Source organism: Amblyomma maculatum, chromosome 6 (assembly GCF_055883805.1).
Source record: "Amblyomma maculatum isolate TAMU_Amacu chromosome 6, ASM5588380v1, whole genome shotgun sequence".
Lineage (NCBI taxonomy): Eukaryota > Metazoa > Arthropoda > Arachnida > Ixodida > Ixodidae > Amblyomma > Amblyomma maculatum.
Window position 1 is genome coordinate 112,181,901 of NC_139349.1, and position 19,633 is coordinate 112,201,533.

The 19,633-nt window shown below is 42.1% G+C and overlaps 1 protein-coding gene across 1 annotated transcript; it reads left to right on the plus strand.

Moving 5' to 3' along the window:
- The first annotated feature begins 14 nt into the window (after positions 1 to 14).
- On the plus strand, positions 15 to 18,217 carry Orc4 (origin recognition complex subunit 4). Its single transcript, XM_084607341.1, has 12 exons — positions 15 to 272; positions 400 to 490; positions 716 to 791; positions 885 to 970; positions 1,069 to 1,117; positions 1,602 to 1,750; positions 4,268 to 4,441; positions 7,033 to 7,119; positions 8,379 to 8,487; positions 9,371 to 9,466; positions 11,051 to 11,112; positions 17,848 to 18,217. Exons 1-12 carry the CDS (start codon positions 121 to 123, stop codon positions 18,031 to 18,033), a joined length of 1,317 nt encoding a protein of 438 aa, XP_084463467.1. The 5' UTR covers positions 15 to 120; the 3' UTR covers positions 18,034 to 18,217.
- Positions 18,218 to 19,633: the final 1,416 nt, after the last annotated feature.

Genomic DNA, 19,633 nt, shown 5'->3' on the forward strand with positions numbered 1-19,633 from the left:
TTATAGCCAACTCGAGAACGTAGCCAAACCAGCCAAACCAATCGGCGGCGGGAGCAGCAAACGTGAGCGCGCGTTTGCTTACACTTCCACTTTGCACGTTTGTAGAAGTCGGTAAGTGAAATGACACCAGGCCGCAATGCCTCCAGAAAAAGTGCTTCATCGGGAGACTCAGCATCTGCTAACTGGATCAATGAGGTGAAAAATTGCCTCTTGAGAAACCTCGACACTCAGGCGAAGCCAGACCTATTGAGGTTCTACACTGAGCAGAAACGGTGAGCTATGTTCTGTCCCTATATGACTGAACTCGGTACTTAGTGAACTCTGCAAACACTGAAATAATTGCCCTTTATTACGCATGGTCACTCCTCTTCCACATTTACGGCTGCAATCCGTCTGCAGTCAGCTGGAAGAATTGTTGTCAAGAGCAGTCAAGCTAGGCGAAAGCAACTCTGTTTTGGTCGTTGGACCCAGAGGATGTGGAAAAACATCGGTATTTTTCACTTTTTATTATTTTGTTATTCGTTTTTCATGCGTTGTTGCCTTCACATTTATTTCAGGAAACAACCATAAGCTTTTGACACGAAACAACTTCAGGCGATTGTACTAGTTGTATGCATTTTCATCGATGCGAAGTGTTTGCCTCGATATATTTAATTTCAACAACTTTTTTTTGTGTGTGTGTCTGTGTGGATTCTATAATTTTCTTCCCTTGCAGCTGATTCTAGCTGTCTTAGACAGCGTGTCTCATCAAAAAAACATCAATTCAGATTTTCTTCTTGTTAAGCTTAATGGTAAGTGACTACATAAGTTTTTAAACACAAACAATACCAGCTGCCCGACTGTTTAGAAGTACGCTGATTCATATTCCCGCGCATCTTTCACAGGCTTAATTCACACAGATGACAGGATTGCATTGAAAGACATTACAAGTCAACTGCAGTTGGAAAATGTTGTGGGTGACAGAGTGTTTGTAAGCTTTCTTTTTAAATTTTGTTTATTTTTGCGGCTGATTGTCTGTTTGCACCCAGTGAAAGCATTTTTTTTTCTTTTTGCTTCATTATCTTTCAGGGAAGCTTTTCTGAGAACCTTACATTTCTACTAGAATGCTTGAAATCAGGTACTGAATCACAAGAATTTCTTTCCCATATTTAGTGCATCAAGAAAAGCTTTGTTTCAGCTGGTTTCTTTGAACTGTTGATGGAGCACGTCAGATAAATGTCTAGACCTGATTGATTTTAAGAAACTGAACTTCAAGGACACTCGAGATTGACAAGTTGCCTCCTGCACTTACAATTTTTCAGCAAAAAAAAAAAAAAAAAAATATCTTTAGTCTCGCAGTTAGGCAGTCACTGGCTTTTGTTGCCAAAAATTTTAACAACTTCAGTGGCAATTTTCAAAGCTGAGGGGTATTTGGTAGTGTGATGCTTAAATATGCTGCTACAGGCAGTTATAGCTTCTTCTGCTCGCTGCAGGGGCTTTCACTTTGCAGTTTGTTTCTTTTTTAGAGTTTGTGTTTCCACACTAGAATATATGGCTTTGATTTTGATTGCTGCAGCTATACCAAATGTTATAACAAGCTTTTTGCTATGTTCTTACTTTAGGTGACCAGCAGAGTAAAACGATTGTCCTCATTGTTGATGAGTTTGACTTGTTTTGCTACCACAAGAATCAAACACTTCTGTACAATCTGTTTGATGTGGCTCAGTCAGCGCAAGCACCTATCCTGGTTATTGGTGTCACATGTCGACTTGTAAGTAACCATCTTTTTCTTTTCTCTTTTTCATTTTAGTCAAAATAAAATGAAATACAAGTTGAGAATGGCTAATGGAGGACCCTATTGGGAACCTTGTTTAATAATGCTCTGAGTCTTCTTTTTATCATTTGGAATCCACAACACATGCATCCGTGTTTCTAGGAATGGGCTTTCCTGTCTACGCAAATATCTCAGCTCTGAAAAAAAAAAAAAAAAAAAATGGAATTCTGCATGGTTGTCCCATCACCAATTTTTTGCTTGGAGTTTGCTCCACCCCCAACTCTTTATAAATTGTCTGCTTTTTGAAAGTAATGTGTATTATACATTTTCTGAAATTTTTTTATGGGGGTGGGGTATGAAACTAAGATAGAAATCTTTTTTTTTTTTTTTAAATATTATTCAGCAGTTCAGGCTTTTCCAATTAATTCTTACAATGAAGACATTTAGCCACGAGTAGCCATCTCGTGGTGACATCAAATGCTCTGATTACACAAACAAGCTATAAAGGCTACATTTTTGCATTTATGTGCTCATTACTGTAGCTGGAAAATAAGCAAACTCATTAGAGGGGCCCGACTGTAAGCATGGTGTGTTTCAGCCACATGTGACTTTATATGCAGGCCAGTGGGGTTTCTGTTGTCATACTAAAGTTGGGTTAATAATTTGTAGAGACATATGGGCCATTTTTTTTTTCATGTGGGTTCAGGATAGCTGCTGGCTTTTCAAAACTTCTTTTTGTTATTTTTCTCAGAACTTTATTTTTTAATGTTCTACAATATGTGAACACCTCTAGCCTTTTTAATCTATCAAGATATTTAAATGAAACATTTTATGCATTTTTTTTGTGTATTAAAACGTACGATCAACTGGGATATTAAAAAATCATGAAGTTTTGATATTATGATAGCCTAACTGAAATGCTTCCACCTGAAGTGAAACATTTTCCGGTTCCTTGGCTATAGCTTGCTTCAAACTTCCTAGTTCATTTCCTAGTTTTCATTTCACAGGATGAGTTAAGACTGTTTTGAATAATGTTATGTTACATTGTGTTATGTGTTATGAGTTATGACTGTTGGCCTTGTGACATATTATTGTGGTCATTTCATTGCTGAGAAGAACTCTTTATTATTTATAATCACTGAATACAATTGAACGACCTGTGACATTTCCCTGCACAAGGCTGGTATGAAGAAGAAACTTTATGATCAAAACTAAAAAACAAAATTCAGAAAGGTGTTGTCATGATAAAGTTGGGTTAATTATTTGTAGAGACATATGGGCCATTTTTTTTCATGTGGGTTCAGGATAGCTGCTGGCTTTTCAAATGGTGCTTTTATTTTTTTTCTGCTCTTAGTAAAAACAAAAGTACTGTCATGTCTGAAATTGTTGAGCAAGACTACTACAGAAATTTATGCACCCTCATAGCTTTCACCTCGCAGCGCTAAGAAGCCTGACTATTTGCTGTGCCTTTCTGCTGCTGATGTCCATGCAACTTTTAAGTGCATTCGACGCTACGCCAACCTAAGCTGAGGCTTTTTCTTTGTAGCATTTTTAAATTGAAACCGATTGTTCCAGATGAACATACTGAGAGGCCCTAAAACATAGACGTTAAATGCGTTCATGAATAAAAATGCTTTGGGAATTCAGTTTTCTGGCAGAGGCCAAATTTAACACAATTTCTAGAAGCCTCAGGTTGACAGAAAATTAGGTTTTACACAAAAAAGGTCTTTCTTAGTTGTGCGCTGATATTACTTGAGTGGGTTTCAACTGTCCACATTGCCAGCACTGTTGCAGTAAATAAATTTCCTATTGCTAAATCCAAATCGCATGCGACATGTTTCCTACTTGTAGCCTGTTTAGATATACCTTAATTTCCTACATAACTGTTCTTATTTTTATTCAGTGTTTGAAGACTTATTTTCCTTTTTACAAACCATTTTTGTTTTCATTTTAGGCAAAATCTGCTTTATGCATTGTATTGCTATTTATTATCAACCTATAAAGTCCGGGTGGCGCAGTGGTTACGGCGCTTGACTACTGTGCCCAAGAAAGCGGAATCGAATCCCGGCCTCGGCGGCTGCGTTTCGATGGAGGCGAAACGGAGTGGTGTCCGTGTGCTGTGCGATGTCAGTGCAAGTTAAAGAACCCCAGGCGGTCGAAATTTCCGGAGTCCTCCACTACGGCGTCTCTCATAGCCTGAGTCGCTTTGGGACGTTAAACCCTACAAACCAACCAACCAACCAACCAACCTATAAAGTCCTGTGCTTGCTCGTGCCAGTTAATAGTTTGTGATACTGGGGTTATTCCCATAAAGATAACACTATTATAAAGACTGTGCATGGTAGCATGATCCCAAATATTAATGTTATGTGGAGTAGAAGGAGGTACACATGCTGCCAGTGCACTGTAGGGGACGTTAAAATTACTCTAATTAATCACTAAGAACACTATAGAGTGCCATTACTGCCCAACTTTCAATGGCATTGAGCTAACAGCCTTTGTTTAAACTTCCAGGATGCCATTGAGCTGCTTGAGAAAAGGGTGAAGTCTCGGTTCTCACATCGCCAGCTGCATTTGTTTCCCAACTTCAACTTTGAGGAATACCTCGGCATCATGGTTGACCATCTGTCGCTGCCTGCCAGTTTTCCCAATAAGAAGTTGAGGGAAGAATGGAACCTCTCAGTCAAGGTGTGATCAATGAACCTTTCTAAGGTTACATTCACTATGTGGCCACGCTGCTTCCGAAACTAGTGAAAATGCTGTTGTTATACTAGCTCTTGGAAGGAAACTGAAAAACCTACTTCTGAGGGATGATTGTGCTTTGTTTGTGTCCCCTACATCACAGGATGTTTGTGAACTTGTACCAAACTTTAAATGGCTTAGTTGTATTGCACTGTAGGTATGTATGTTTTTTTTTTTCAAGTTCTTAAATACTTCACTCAGTTGTTTGGAACAAGTTACATTTTACCTGTTTTTTCTCTTTGGGCCCCAGAGTTTAGAAAAATGTTTCCCAAAAAAAGCAGTGCAGAAAATGTTAATGAAACGTTGTGGCTATGCATGTGCAAAACCAACCTCTAGTATTTTCATGTACAGTTTGAGTTAACAAAGCTCTTGTACTGCCTATGAAGAAGCTATGTATGATGCATTAGCATTCTCGAGATAGTTAGCTGCTCTCTTTTGAAGATAAAGGTAGTGTAATTGTGTTCTCTAAGCAGTACGCTGGTACAGAAACCTGACTGAAATGTTTTTGTTCAGCTAGGAAGATTGGTGAAAGATATAGAAAGTTGAGAACTGTTGCACCCATGTCATTAGAATGCAATAGCAAATCCTTTTCACCTTCAAAATGGCGATGTTAACTAACGTTGCTGCCAGTTTGACATTAAACGTGGCTGTATAGAGAGCCGGCATTCTGGCTTCAGCCTTTTTTGAAATTTTTTAAACATGTTTTATTTTTTTGCCCACAATTTCCAGGCTTTGTTTAGGGCTTGAGAACACGAACGGTAACTTGCTGCAGGCAACTGAATTGGTGTTTGCAAATTGCTATTCAACTTACATAATGGGACTCTGCAGAAAAATAGAAGTTGGCCTGCATCAGTAGATTACCGTGTTGTAGTCTCAAAGAGACCACTCGAATTGAAAGCTAATCTCTCGTAAGCTAGAAAATACCTACACATGAATTAGGGATGTCACCATTGCCGGGCGATTTCCATTCACTTCGGAATGGTGATTATAGAGTCCTTTTTGATGTAAGCTTCACAAGTGTGAATCGAGTGGTGGGGAAAACTTTTAAATGCTACTTTCTGTGCAATAAATGCTTTTTTTTATTCATTTTTGTCCCTTGACAGACACCAGCATACTGAAAAAGATCCGCATAACTGATTTTTACCAAGAACACAAAATTGGATGCAGTTATCCACAGGGTCCCTTTAGGTCATTCTTGTGCACATGATTGGGTGTTTAAGAAGTTTACGCAGTGGGTCATAACTAACTAGGTGCTGTACAAGAGTTATTCTGTCTTGTATGCAACAGCTGCCAGTGCACAGCTAAACAGCCTTGGGCATCACTGGTGTTTGTAGGCTGAAAGTGCTCTCCAAGTTACGCCGGTACTCTTCATATCAATGGACACATTTGCAGAGTTACCACTTGTCAGTCTAGTGATGTGCTTGCTTCACTTAAGAATTCTACTGTTTTACTGCCAAGACGAGGGTTTCTTATGCTCAATTGCTGTTTCTTCAGTAATGCAAGTTCATCGTTGTTGATAACACTTTCTCTGTCCGCTTAATCTGTTCTTTTCCTTCAAGTCATAACGGGCTTGCAATTACTGCATTTAGCATCTTGCATATACCTCACTTGTTTATTTGCACAGTAAATTTGGTTGATTCGATGGTCTGTGAGTTATGTCATTTTGCTGCTCAGCACAAGCGATTGCCATTTACAGTTACAGGTCATACATCAGTAGAGGAAAAATTGCAAAGTTGATGATTTACTAAGATTTTAACACGCATAAAGGAACTTTTTTGGTACAATGCCAATAACCCGCATGCATATAGGCTGCTCACAGAGTAAATTAATGATGTAGAATCAAAATACATAAATTCTTCATTTACATGGCACACTACTCATGGCTGAGTTTAGGATCTGACAAAAATAGGTTCCCAAGCTGCTGGTACATGTGCTGGAACAAGTAACAATTCCACGTGTGCCTTTTGGTTAACAGTGGAATTTCCAGTTTTGTGGTTTATGACCCAGTTCACTGTCTGTGTAGCATACTAATAAACAGACAACACGGAAAGCATCATAATTTAGAGCACATACATATATGGCTTAATATAGTAGCAATGGGTGTCTCAGCTTTTACCCAAAATCCTATGTCGATCAGCTAAGTGCTAATTATGGCTCTCTGTATTGGAATTATTCACTGCATACCTGATTAATGGTTTTGAGAAACAATATTTTCCTACATGTTTGCAGAATTGCCTTTATGCTTTGCACATAGTATACTCGGCTACTTTTTTTGTTTCCTTCAATTTTGTGCTGTTTGCTGCTAATTTGCTTTATTGCTTTGCCGTGGCCTACTGTTTTGTGCGAGCCACATTGATGCTTATTATTTGCATCTATACTAACTGCTGCGTTTTTTTCTCTTATTTCTCTCATGTAATGTAACCCATTCCCCTCTGTAATGCCATTCAGAACCTATTGTGCTGAAATAAATAAACTTAATGGCACTAAGGTACAGTGTTCTGCATTCCCACTTTCATGAAGGGCAATTTCTTTTACAGGTATTTGCCCAAGAAGGTTCTGTGAGGACAGCAATGCAAAGACTGTACTCAACTAACAAGGATATTCGGGCCATGCAGTATCTGCTGGTATGCATTGATTCTGTTCCGTGCTCCGTTCTTCTCCAGCACCCCTTTTTATTTTTTGTCCTATGCTTTTATTTTCAGCTCTTAAACCCTGCTAGCATGACAACACTTGGTGGAAAAATCCTTATTTGAAATGTTCCATCTAGCGTATGGGTTTGGCACATATGGCTGCATTAACGGCAGCTAAAATATGCTTGCACAAAATACCTAATGAGTTTTAATGGATCAGGGTCAGTTTTGGCCAAAGAGTGCTGTGGCACGCGGTGTTTTTGGTCTACTTAGTGTGGGGTCGAAGATTTTTTGTCATTCATTCCGCTCTAGAGGGGCCAAGCATGAGTCCAGTGGGAAGTGTATCCATTGGAAAGCAATAAGTGTCCGTCAGAACTGAGGTTCAAACCCTGTGCCTCCATCATATGAAACAGGTGTTCAAACCACCAGGCCACCACTGCAGTATATTATGATTCAAACTGTTTGTGCATATATGTGCCATATGCTTCGGATATGTAAGCCTACTAATAGAGCTGTTTCACACCGTGCACTTGCAATATATTGTTGTTTTGTGTCTTCGACAGGTTTGGTGGAAAATATAACAAATTCTGCATATATTTGGATCTGAGCTGCATTTATTACTTTGCATAGCTGTATGATTTGATGAAAAATAAGGGAAAATGCAAAGGGGCCTTGCAACAACTTGCGAGCATCATACACAAATTCATGCAATCACTAACAATGCGCTTTACACGCAGCAGAAAACCCACAATTGCACTCGAAAATTGGCGAGCCCTTTCCAGTGAATTTTTCAAATTCGCACCCGCCATATGTGTATGGTGGTTAAGGAATGGCGATGGTTCAGATTCTTTCAGATAGCTCTGATTGCGGCCAGTCAGCCACGTCATGTTGGCATGTGGGGAATGTCCGCTGCCTAGTGTTTATCAGCAGCCTAGGGGTGGAGCTGTATGAGTGGGGTTTGTAAAGGAGCTTGGGCCTTTGAGCTTGCAAAAAGAGGTGGAAGGCGGGAGAAAGCCACGAAGACCGTGATATTCAAATTTTAAGTGCAGATAACTCGCAGCTTCTACGAGATGCATGCAAAAACTATTTACTGGAGAATTAGTATTGCAGGGCCCCTTTATTATAGAGAAAAACTAGACTCAAAGAGTGAAAGCTGGAAGGTACCGTGCAGCGTAGCTTTTAGGGCAACTCATGCTGGCACTGCTTAGTATGGCAGTTAAGGGCTCTGTTCTCTATTGTCTTTGTTTCCTCAGCTGTTTCCGGTGATGCGTCTTTGCCAAGATAATCCAAGGCTGGATGCTGTACACCTCCTCGAGTCTCAGAGGCAGCAGCTTGAGGACTCCAACGTGGCCCTCTTGAAAGGTGCAGTGATTTGTTTGGAGGCTTTTTTTATTACAACTTGAGCTAAAGGTTTCGTTAATGGCTTTCGTGATGTCTGGGTCACAATTGATGGGTCATTAGCAATACTTTACTTTCACTGTTGTCATTGGAAATCTTAGCACTGGGATGCATTACTACTGCACTTCAAGTTTTTCCCCCGTGTGTGTTATTGCGCTGAGTATGCTTGACAAATTTCCAGAAGCCATAAGAAGACATGCTGTTGGCAACCTTTACAGCTTGAGTTTCCATTAAAGAACTGCACGGAGAACAAACTGTCGTGGCCAGTTTCTCTGTTAAGCATTAAGGTACTCTAGCTCATTGTTTTCTCAAATCTTGGGGTTTCGGGCAGTGTGCTTTGGACAATACGTGGTGAACACTGGCACTTCCAAGCATTGTGACTGAGTCTGTTGCTAGATGTGTTGGTACCAGGCTTCCAAGCTGAAGATGCCATTTCACTGCACCATTTTATGTCACTCATGAAGAGAGCAGGTAAACTGCTGCGTTTGCAAAAAAGCCATTGTACTGGAGCACAAACAGGCTTGTTATGTGCAATCCAGCAGAAGTGTTGGCAGGCAGCTGACAAATTTCACTTGTTCCATTTCTTACCTCATGTCTTGCTACTACTGAAACCTGGCCTCTGGGTATTTTCGTTGGAGGGACGTGGATTGATTCATCCGTCATTAGTGACCAAATTTAAAAAAACTGATGCAAGTTATGTTGGGAAAGTGCAGCGAAAAGTGATTTTTCTAACAAGTGCTCCTCTTTGTTTTTGTTTTATTAATTTTTTTTTTTTTTTGTTGGTGGTTAGAGATTTCTTTAAGGCAACGTTTCTCTCACATTTATGAGCTGCACTTGATTCTTTCAGGACTGTCTATGCTGGAGTTGTCTCTTGTCATTGCTATGGTTCACCTGACAAAAATATATGATGGGGAGCCGTTCAACTTTGAGATGGTATATAAAGGTGAGAAAAGCCTTGGTCTCTTACAAGTGGATGGCTAATGCAACTTCATCTAACTGCATACTTGAAATAGTTGCAAGTCTTCACTGGGCAGATTCACCAGCATCGCAGTGTGGGACACACACACAAACTTTGCGTCTAATGTTTGCTGCCACCATATGTAATACCATAAGTAGCTACTTGTTGCTTTACTTGATATAGGTTGCTGTTGGCTGTATTTGGCAAAACAAGTTTCCTAACTAGGCCACTCGCTTGTTGACTGGACTGTTTGCTCCATGTACTCCACAGGTGTTTAGGCATAGCTTTTATCCACACAGTGAAGACATAGTTTGGTCATCGACTACATTAGCGCCAGCGCTTGCAGTTGCCTGAAATAGGACGGGAAAGGAACCAAGAATTTTTTTATTTGGGTTCACAACAGAGACTCCAGATTCAGTTGGCGACAGCCATTGCTCCTGCATTTTCAGTTATAGGCCCCTGTAAGCTCATCATCACATGGCTCTGTTTTTTTTCAGAGTTCACGCTAGAAAGCTGTTCCCTGTTGACTGTAACTTTCAGGCGGAAGTGCTGTTGCATCTTCTTGTGTCAAAGTTGTTGCATAATAGCATAAATTTTGGTTTTTGTCCCTACCTGTCTTGCATGCATGCGGACATGTGATTCCTCAAGAAAGATACCCAGATTCAAAATAATAATGACAGGCTATGTAGCGAAACACCCTGCTATGAGTAACCACGGTATAATTGGGCTAAGAAAGGGTGAAGTTGAAAAATTTGTAGACACATATGCTCAGAAAAACCCTCAAAGCATTCCAAGGAACGCAGAGGCTCTGCTACTTGAGAATAAATTACTTTTGCTGATCTTTCTTCGCTCGCATTATGTACGGATGAAAACTCTTTTTTCCGGTATTGCTATCCCGAAATTACACCTCGTATTATATGCAGGTTCGCATTATACGCGGGTTTTTTCGGTACTTTTGTTTTCCAAGAACACGCGGCTTACTAAACAGACTCTAAGCCTTGCGTGTAACAGTCTGCCATGTTGCCTGTACCTGCCTCCTGTAAATCTTGTTTGAGACACAGGGTGCTGCACTTGAGCTAAGTTCATCGGAACAGCGCTCCTCAAATCTTATTCATTGATGAGTACATCGTATGCCATTTTGAAAGTAAAAGTGAAACAAAGGCTTGGTACTGTTTGGGGATGGAAAAACATTTATTCTCTTCACATTGCAGAATGTTTATTTGCTTTTGAACCACAGCGGTGGCCTAGTGGTTTGAGTTTGTTAGGTGTAGTGCTCTATCTCCAGTGGTGGGGCTTGGTGTGCACGTGTTGTAAGGTTTCCTCTGTGCTCAGCTTCCCAGGAGTGAAATGCCTCGTGCCTTGACACTGTTAGGCTGAAGCTGCCCTTATGACATTTCTGTAATTTTTATTTAGCCGAAATGCGTGTGTCGGTGTCGGCCCGGCTTCATAGGGTAGGAGTAGCCGCATGACACCAAGAGACCTGTGAACTCCTGCAACAGATGGCTTGCTGTGTGAGCGTGTGTTATATACACAACAAATTTACCGTAGTTTTTTTCATTACCTTTGCAGAGTTTATAAAGTTTGCCACTGGAAAATCATCACTGGAAACAAGCAAGCCAGTGGTGATGAAGGTACTGTGACGTTTTTCATAGCTCTGTGCTAGAACTTTAAGGTGGCATAAAAAGCATGCTTCTCTCCTCAAGTGGTACCATTTCATTTAACAAGCCTGTATACTATCTTGCTTTCCATCTATTGTTGAAAATAATGGTCATGCTTATATACTGACAATCACATTTAACAGTTGTCCCTGTAAATGTTAAAACTTCCATCAATGCTGTAAAAGCCTGGTGGCATGACTTTGAAGCAAAGCACTTGGGCTCTAAACTTAAAAAAAAAAAAGAAAAAAAAAAGGGTAAGTCAGCTCAAAACATGGCATGAAAGGTGGAAAATGACACACAGCATGCATTGTGAGTGGTTTTCTACCTTTCGTTCCATGTTTTGCACTGGTTTGCCTTTCTTTATACGTTGTACCAACTTGCCCGAGCTTCCGCTTTGACTCAGTCTAAACTTTTGACAAAGGCTCTGGCTTCAATCTTTGGAAGTGAAGCAGCTGCTTCGATTGCATCAGGTTTTTGCTGATTCAAATTGAAGGTATGGCATGAAGGTGAAGGAAGAGCTGTGGCAAAAATACCACTGTTATGGAAATAAACAAATGGCTTTTACTCATGCTCTAAGGGTGGCGGCACCAGTGATACACACAGACAAGAGAGTATCCCTCCCTCCCTTATTACAATTATCCCGGGAAGTAGTCAGGAGGGCACTTTAAAAAAAAGCACTCATGCCGTCAGGCAACAGAGCTGGCCAGCTTGTTATTACAAGGAGAATTGAGGCATGAACCACTAGACGATTCGAAGGAAAGCCAGTTATTTCAGTGAGCCACAGTCACACACTGCTGCCACAGCGTACGATAAGCCCATAGCTCGTCCCCATATTGTAGCCAACGCATGTGTTGCTTCCCTGTCTGACTTATCACAGTAAACTTTGCCAAAGCACGACCTGCCAGGCACTGGTCCCTGGCTCAGTTGAGACTATGCAAGCCTGAGTCGAGGGGTGGCGACAAATTAGAGCTGTAATGCCACTTTGTGAATTGTGACCCTTTGCATCATTCGTGGTGATTGGTGGTCTAGCTGGAACAAAAGCTTGTTCAGAGAGTAACTCTCCGTCAATAGTGAAACCAGCCCCCATTTATAAGTTCTGGTGAGCTACTAGCTCACAGTGGTTCTTTGTTTGGGTGGTTTTTTCTTCCACTTAAAGGGTAGGAGCAATGCAGTACCCATCTCATTTACTTGCATAATGGATAGTACTCGTTTAATGAATGCGCCTCTTACCTTGACCCTCAAAAAGCACCAATTTTTTCATAACATTTTACTGCATGCTAAAGATACACCCACTAGATTTTTTTACATTTTCTGGGCAAAAAAGTTTGTTCGTCGTCTAGTAAATACAATAAATGCATAATGTTTGCTACCAGGCTCCTCGGCAATCGCACAGAGTGTAGGCTGAAAGCAGGACCGCCGCCGCTCGATGGAAGCGCACTAGGTGCATCCTGCTTCGTCATGGCACCGTCAATGGGCAAGCATGTCCTTGCAGAGTTTACAGTTGCGCCTGCTGTTTCTGCGGAGGGCGCTACTGTTCAGGGACGTGTCGCCACTGGGACCGCAAGCTCTCAGCGCGCGACTTGCTTGTTTTCTGGGCGCAATCGCCTTGTGTCTGCGTGGTCAGCGCCAGCTTTGTTGTGTGCGCATGTGTAAGCTCGTTTATGTTGAGGCGGGATGCATTTGCTTTTTGTGCTGCGCTCACGTGTGGCGACCAGGGTCATGCATGCGGCGCAAGGCCGTGCAACTGCCGTGTGCCGCTCTGTGACACAAACGTAAGAAAGGACCCCACCATAAAGTATCATGAGTTTCCTTGCGACGTGCACTGTCGGGAAATGTGGCTCGAGAATATTTCACACCAAGGGCAATTGGAAAAAAGAAGCATGTGCGAGCCTGTTACAGGTCTCTGCAGGAATGGCTACGAAAGGAATATCAAGGTGATGCTCCTGCTTCCAACTGCAGTTGCAACGGTGTTTCATAGATCTCTGCTACATGCAAAAGGACAATGTACAGTCGGACAACACCTCCTCTAAAACAGAGGAATGCGATGGTTCAGAAAACGCCGTTGAAGAAGCTCTACTGACGGCATAGTAGTCGGGATAGACTACGAGCGTGTAGGCTCAGTAGAAAGCCTTGACAATAGTAAAAGTTCTCTGCATTCGCCTAGCCATGTCACTGAAGACTTTTCTTCACAGGCTGTTGTAAAGCCGCACGCAGAATGTAGTTTTCTAGTTAATCAAGCCTGCCAAACTATACTGGATATTTTGCACGTCTTGGAAAGGGCGAAAAAAAGCGGGTAACAGACTGAAGACAAAAGTTGAACACCAGTTAAAAGAAAATTGCAATCAGAATGTAATGAATGTAGCTGCACTATAACCGGTATTTCGCTTTGTGCAGCCTTTGTGCAGTGGTATGACTTTACATTGAGTCCTATGGGAGGCGGAGCAGTGGCAGGCATAAACCATGTTATAGCCGGTCGTGCACTCTAAGCGGTTACGTTGCAAGTGGTCTGCACTGTATTAAAATAGACAACTACCTTCTGTCATTGCAAAGAAGAAACCTGTGTGCACTTTAAAACGTCGAAGCTGTCGTCTTTAACCTGACTTGGTGACTGCTATCTTTTGTTTCCACTCCACTGTCTTCAACTCATCACTTTACCCATTCGAACTTTTGCACATGTGCTTTTCACAATTCCCCTGTGTGCTCCGGCCCCCCAAAGGGGCATTTAAAGCTACTTCAAGTTGCTGTTATTATGCCATCCACTGACATGCTTGCCTTGTTGAAAAAGATTGCAGTGACGAGGAGCAGGTTGCACTCATTAATTGCGCCATCGTGCGGTGGAAAAGGCCACTCTCAGAAACCAAATACACCAGCTTGAAGAAAATGTCATATTTTGTCATATCTACACTTCCAGACATGGCAAATGGAGCAGTCTGCATGTCCATGTCCTGTGCACGAAACACAACTGGTGTAGCCATTGATATCCTTTTTCAGACTTTATTTGCATAATTAGACACATATTCATTGAAAAAAGCATTAAATGTAGTGAAATTAGAGCTTTCTTCAGCAGCTCAAGAAAAAAGGCTGTCAGCTAAAATGTGTTTCCTCTGCGAGTATGGCTACGCAAGCGAGCAGCAGCTTCAATTCCTAGCACAGCTGTAAAGAGAAGCTTTTGAGAGCGAATAATAAACTATATATACATGCTCCGATAAGCAGGTGCAAAAGGATTTACGGACGGCGTGGCAGCAAGAACCAATTCTTTGCCTCCTGCTATTTGTCTGCTACCATTATTTCAACACACCAAGAACTATTATAATTCTGTAGCGTGCTGCATACTGTTGGTTCATTCAAGTGAGGTGGCTCTATCTCTTACTCTCTCTAGCCATAAGCAGGAAATGTTTACTAAAGGTAGCTTACAAAAGAACATTGAGAATGTAAACTGAAGGTAGCCTGTGTGAGCAGATTACTGCATTCATTGAAAGCAGGGCTAGGCTAGATAAGGCCAGAATGGAAATCCAAATGGTGCTGCTTGCAGCTGTTTGCAGAAGCTAAATATAATTCTGTCAGTGGTGTTCCTCCTAGGCTAAGCCACACTGGAGCAATTCACTGCCAAATGGTGGTCCACAAAGTCCGTTTCTCTATTGATGTCACAATTTTGTCACAATTTTGAACTGAGTGGTGGGGAAAAGATGTATTCTGTTTGAAAATTCCATTTTTCGACATTGAATATGCATCTCGCTGCCAAATAAACATGAACGTAAGCCACAAAAGGCGAAACAATCGAATTTTACTGGGAAAAAAATTGGATAGGGTTTCTTTCATTGTCCCTTTATTATCGTCTGGCACCAATGTGAAGAAATGAGACTCGTCATATTTTATCTTTGTCATTGTCATACTGCTACTACAGCCGCAAACTACCTGCCGAGTGAAGACACATTTCGATAGAGGTGAAATGCAAAAAACTCCCATGTGCAGTGCAAAGCCAGTGGTGCACATTTAGGAACCTCAGGTGGTTGAAATTAGTCCAGAGCTCTTCACTACAGTGTCTCTAGTAGCCTACATGTACCTTCGAGACAAAGGAGCACTAAGGACAAGTTGCCTTGTATTCATAGATAATGGAATTCTGATGACATGTCAAGTACGGAGCTTTTATTAAACTAGAAAAGATGGAAAAACGAAGTATAGGTGTCACTATCAGTGGCTGATTTCACAAGTAAACTGCGTCCATCAACACCAAATTTCAGGTGCGGTTTCCAGAGTTTTCTGCGTTTTCCTCAGAAAACGCAGAAAACTAGAAGGCCTTTCAGGTATGATCTGGATCAAATTCCATTAGAATATGCTGTGGAAGTGAGGAATCGATTTCAAGAATTAGAGCTAGAAGACAGAGAGCCCAAAGAGATGTGGACTGATGTTCGTGATATAATACAAGAAGTTGCTACTAAGGTAGTTCCAAAGCAAAAGAAATGCAAGAAAGCAAACTGGTTATCTGAAGAGGCTTTGCAAATAGCTGAGGAAAGGAGGATGGCAAAAGTTATGGGGGAAAGAGAAAGATACAAGGTTCTCAATGCGGATTTTCAGAAAATAGCAAGGAGAGATAAGAATGCCTTCCTGAACATACAGTGCCAAGCAGTTGAGGACAACAGCCAATTAAGGAACACAAGAGCTCTGTATAAGACAATCAAAGATATTGTTCCAGGAGCTTCCAGACGTGCAAGCTGGGTTTCGCAAGGGCAGAGGAACTAGAGACCAAATTGCCAACCTTCGCTGGATCATGGAAAAAGCAAGAGAGTTCCAGAAACCCACCTACTTCTGCTTTATTGATTATGCGAAAGCGTTTGACTGCGTAGATCACAGCAGATTGTGGCAAGCTCTCCAACAGATGGGAGTTCCAATTCACCTCATCTGTCTCCTCAGGAACCTGTATGAAGGACAAGAGGCCACAGTCAGAACTGGGCATGGTCTTACTGATTGGTTTCCGATTGAGAAAGGAGTGAGGCAAGGCTGCATACTATCGCCCTGCCTATTTAACCTATATGCAGAGTGCATCATGAGGAAAGCCGGTCTGGACGAGTCTTCAGCTGGAGTGAAGATTGCTGGAAAACTTATCAACAACCTTAGATATGCGGATGATACCACTTTAATGGCAGAAAGTGAAGTGGAACTCAACAGACTTCTGATGCACGTACAAGAAGAGAGTGAGAAGTTTGGGCTTAAACTGAACATTAAAAAGACAAATATCATGGCGTCTTGCCCTATCAAGTCCTGGAGCATCAATGGACAAAAAGTGGAAGCTGTGACAGATTTTCTCTTCTTGGGCTCCAAGATTACCTTGGAAGGAGACTGCAGCCATGAAATTAGGAGACGCCTGCTTCTGGGAAAGAGAGCAATGGTTAGCCTTGACCGCCTAGTAAAGAGCAGAGACATTAGTCTGCCAACCAAGATCCGTATAACTCGTGCTATGGTCTTTCCAGTTGTGATGTATGGATGCGAGAGTTGGACTGTGAAAAAGGCTGACCGCCGAAGAATTGACGCGTTTGAATTGTGATGCTGGCGAAGACTCTTGAGAGTTCCTTGGACTGCCAGAAGATCAAATCAGTCGATATTGTCGATCATAAACCCTGGCTGCTCATTGGAGGGTCAAATTCTAAAGTTAAAGCTCAGCTACTTTGGTCATCTGATGAGAAGGGAGGAGTCGCTGGAGAAAGATTTGATGTTGGGAAAGGTTGAGGGTCGCCGGAGAAGGGGTAGGCAGCGAACGCGATGGTTAGATGGCATCCTCGAAGCACTGCAGATGAAGTTATGTGATGTTAGGAAGATAGTGAGAGACCGGAAAGCGTGGCGTGACATGGTCTACAGGGTCACGAAGAGTCGGACACGACTGAACTGAATTCCAGAGGCCTTGCTGCACAGCCATTCACTTCAAAATGGTAGGAACCAGTCCTTCTCAGCATGGGCGTCATGAGTTTGGATCAGGTTGGAGACAAAATCACTAAGTCCTCTGTGCCATAGATGACCTTTCGCATTCTCACAAAAACCCAATGTCTGAAGCTGATTTGTCTTTGACCTTTGCGGCCCGCAGAAAGAAATAAACATGGCCATACCGCGCTCAACCTAAGTTTTGAACTTATGATGGTGCAAACAGTTCAGCTTCACTGGTCACTGCTTGAGAGCGCTATGCTATCACTGCAGCCGACCATCCTCGTTAACTGCTACTCTTTCATGCTTTGCACAGCATGTCTTCACAAACATCCATCCATGTGCATTGGATCCAAAACACACAGTTATCGCATTGCCCTCTTAAGGTGCTTTAAATGGTTTATCCTGTACTATCAGTAAAGTACCCAATATCCAACCTTTGCTTGAAGACCTTGAAAAGCACAGTGCCATGCACATACTTTGCATTTGGCCAATTTGACTAAATTGGCTGTAATTCTTTTTTTGCTGCTGTACAAACATTAACATACCCAGTACGAGCCAGAGAATAATTTTTACTCAAGACAGTAGCTGTGTGGTGTTGTTTGCAATGTCCCCTTTTGACCCCCGCATACCTGTCACAAGCTCCCACTGCCACATCCGGCCACGTCACATTTGCATGGCATGCAGTGCACTTGAGTGTTGTAGATCGAAACTCGAGCAAGCGACCTAGAACTTTTAAGGCTCAGTGAGTGCTACATGGTGTTGAGAGGTCTTTTGCTTCCTCTGATCTTGCAGGCATTCCAGCAGCTGGAGGCACTGGAGTTTGTGCAGCCAGTGTCCCGAAGCCTGGCCAACGTGCAGTACGAGTTCCGGCTCATGCAGCTGCTGGTCGATCCATCACAGGTGCACGAAGTGGTGCACAAATCGTCATCCTTGCCAACCGAGCTTGCTCACTGGGCTGTGTCGGTCATGGGCAGCTAGTGGGTGTCGGACTCGATTTCCCTATATGCTACTGCTTTTCCTGTATCCTCTACACGACACATTTTGTGCAGCTTCACCTGCTTTTGTTAATGCAGCATGCTTTACCTGCACTTGTGATCTCAAAACAAGTCAATAAATGCTGCGTAATGCCTTTCTTTTTCTGGAAAAATGGCAATTTCATCTTGAAGAAGTATAGACACCCAATTTTTGGGTTTGTTTTATCCTTTGTAATGGTGCGTAAGACATTACTGTACACTGATCACCATGTGATATTCGCCTACGACTGCTAAAATTTATTTTCTCACCTGTTTCAGTTTCGGTGGCGCATCTTGTGAAAGAGGTAGATTATGTACGAACACTGTAAACACCACTCCGTGTAAACCGTCGCTCAAATGAGAGAAATAACTCGGGCAGTTCACTTAAGATGAAGCAAAGATCGCCACAAGGTGTCTGAGCCCATTGAAAGATGTGCACGAAGCAAGAAAGCAAACTTGCTTAGATAATTTTTTATTGTAAATCTGCTCAGGCAAATAGACAAAGCATGCAAATTATTTTGGTCTTTGAACAGAATAAACACAGTATGAAGCAGCAACAACAACAAAAAAAGGAGCAGAAGAGGAGAAACACATAGGATGTACAATAGGGCAATGTGATGAATGAGCACATGTAAAATGAGTGAAATCTGTACACTGCAAAGTGGTATGCTCAAAGCGGTACCTGAATTATTTTCCTTCTCAAGACCTCGCACTTGAGAAGACATCCCAGTAGACGGGATGAGAGAGACGCTCTGCTAGATCGACAACAGTGGCAAACCACAGCAGTTTTCTTGGCTGCCGGCCTGTGCACATCGCTTATAGATCAATACACCACCAGGCAAACCAAGGTTCAAGTATGAAAAGCCTTGGGCATTAAGTCGTGCTTGGGCAGACTAAAAACTTGTGAAAACACTTGCTCCCAGCAGACTTCAAGGACCGAGGCAAAAACACGGCGACATTTTTCATGCACACCCCTGACAAAACTACAAAGCAGAGCCGACACCAGCACTGCTCTCTGACATGTCAAGACAAACTATTCGGTAAATAAGTCGCAATACGCTGGATTATATGCATCCCAAAAGCATCCTGTTCTAGGGTACAAGTCAAACTCTCTTCCACTTGCATACAATGAAGCTGTTGTATAACAGAGCACAGTCATAGGGAAGGTTACCAGACACCAAAGCACCGCACATTTCAATTATTGTTAAGGAAATTCAATGTGTACTTAGCTGCTACTTAAGAGTGGTTTATATAACTCTCCCAATCATAAACTTGGTATAAACATTGAACGCACAGCTAGTCACTGCTACGTGCAGTTCCCAAACAAACTGGACACTGGAGCAATGCAGAACTCATTAGAGCGTCCACCAATGTTTAGTGTCCACGCCTGTGGACATCGGTAAAGTTAGGTTATTTAGACCACACTTCCGAGACAGTTCCTCCCATGCCTAGCAGGAGGAGCGTGGGGGGCAGAGCTGAACTGATGTTACTCAAGCGTTAGCTTTATGTGCGGTTACTTTGAATATCTGGAAATCCACTAAACATGCGCTTCCTGGTCTCATTGC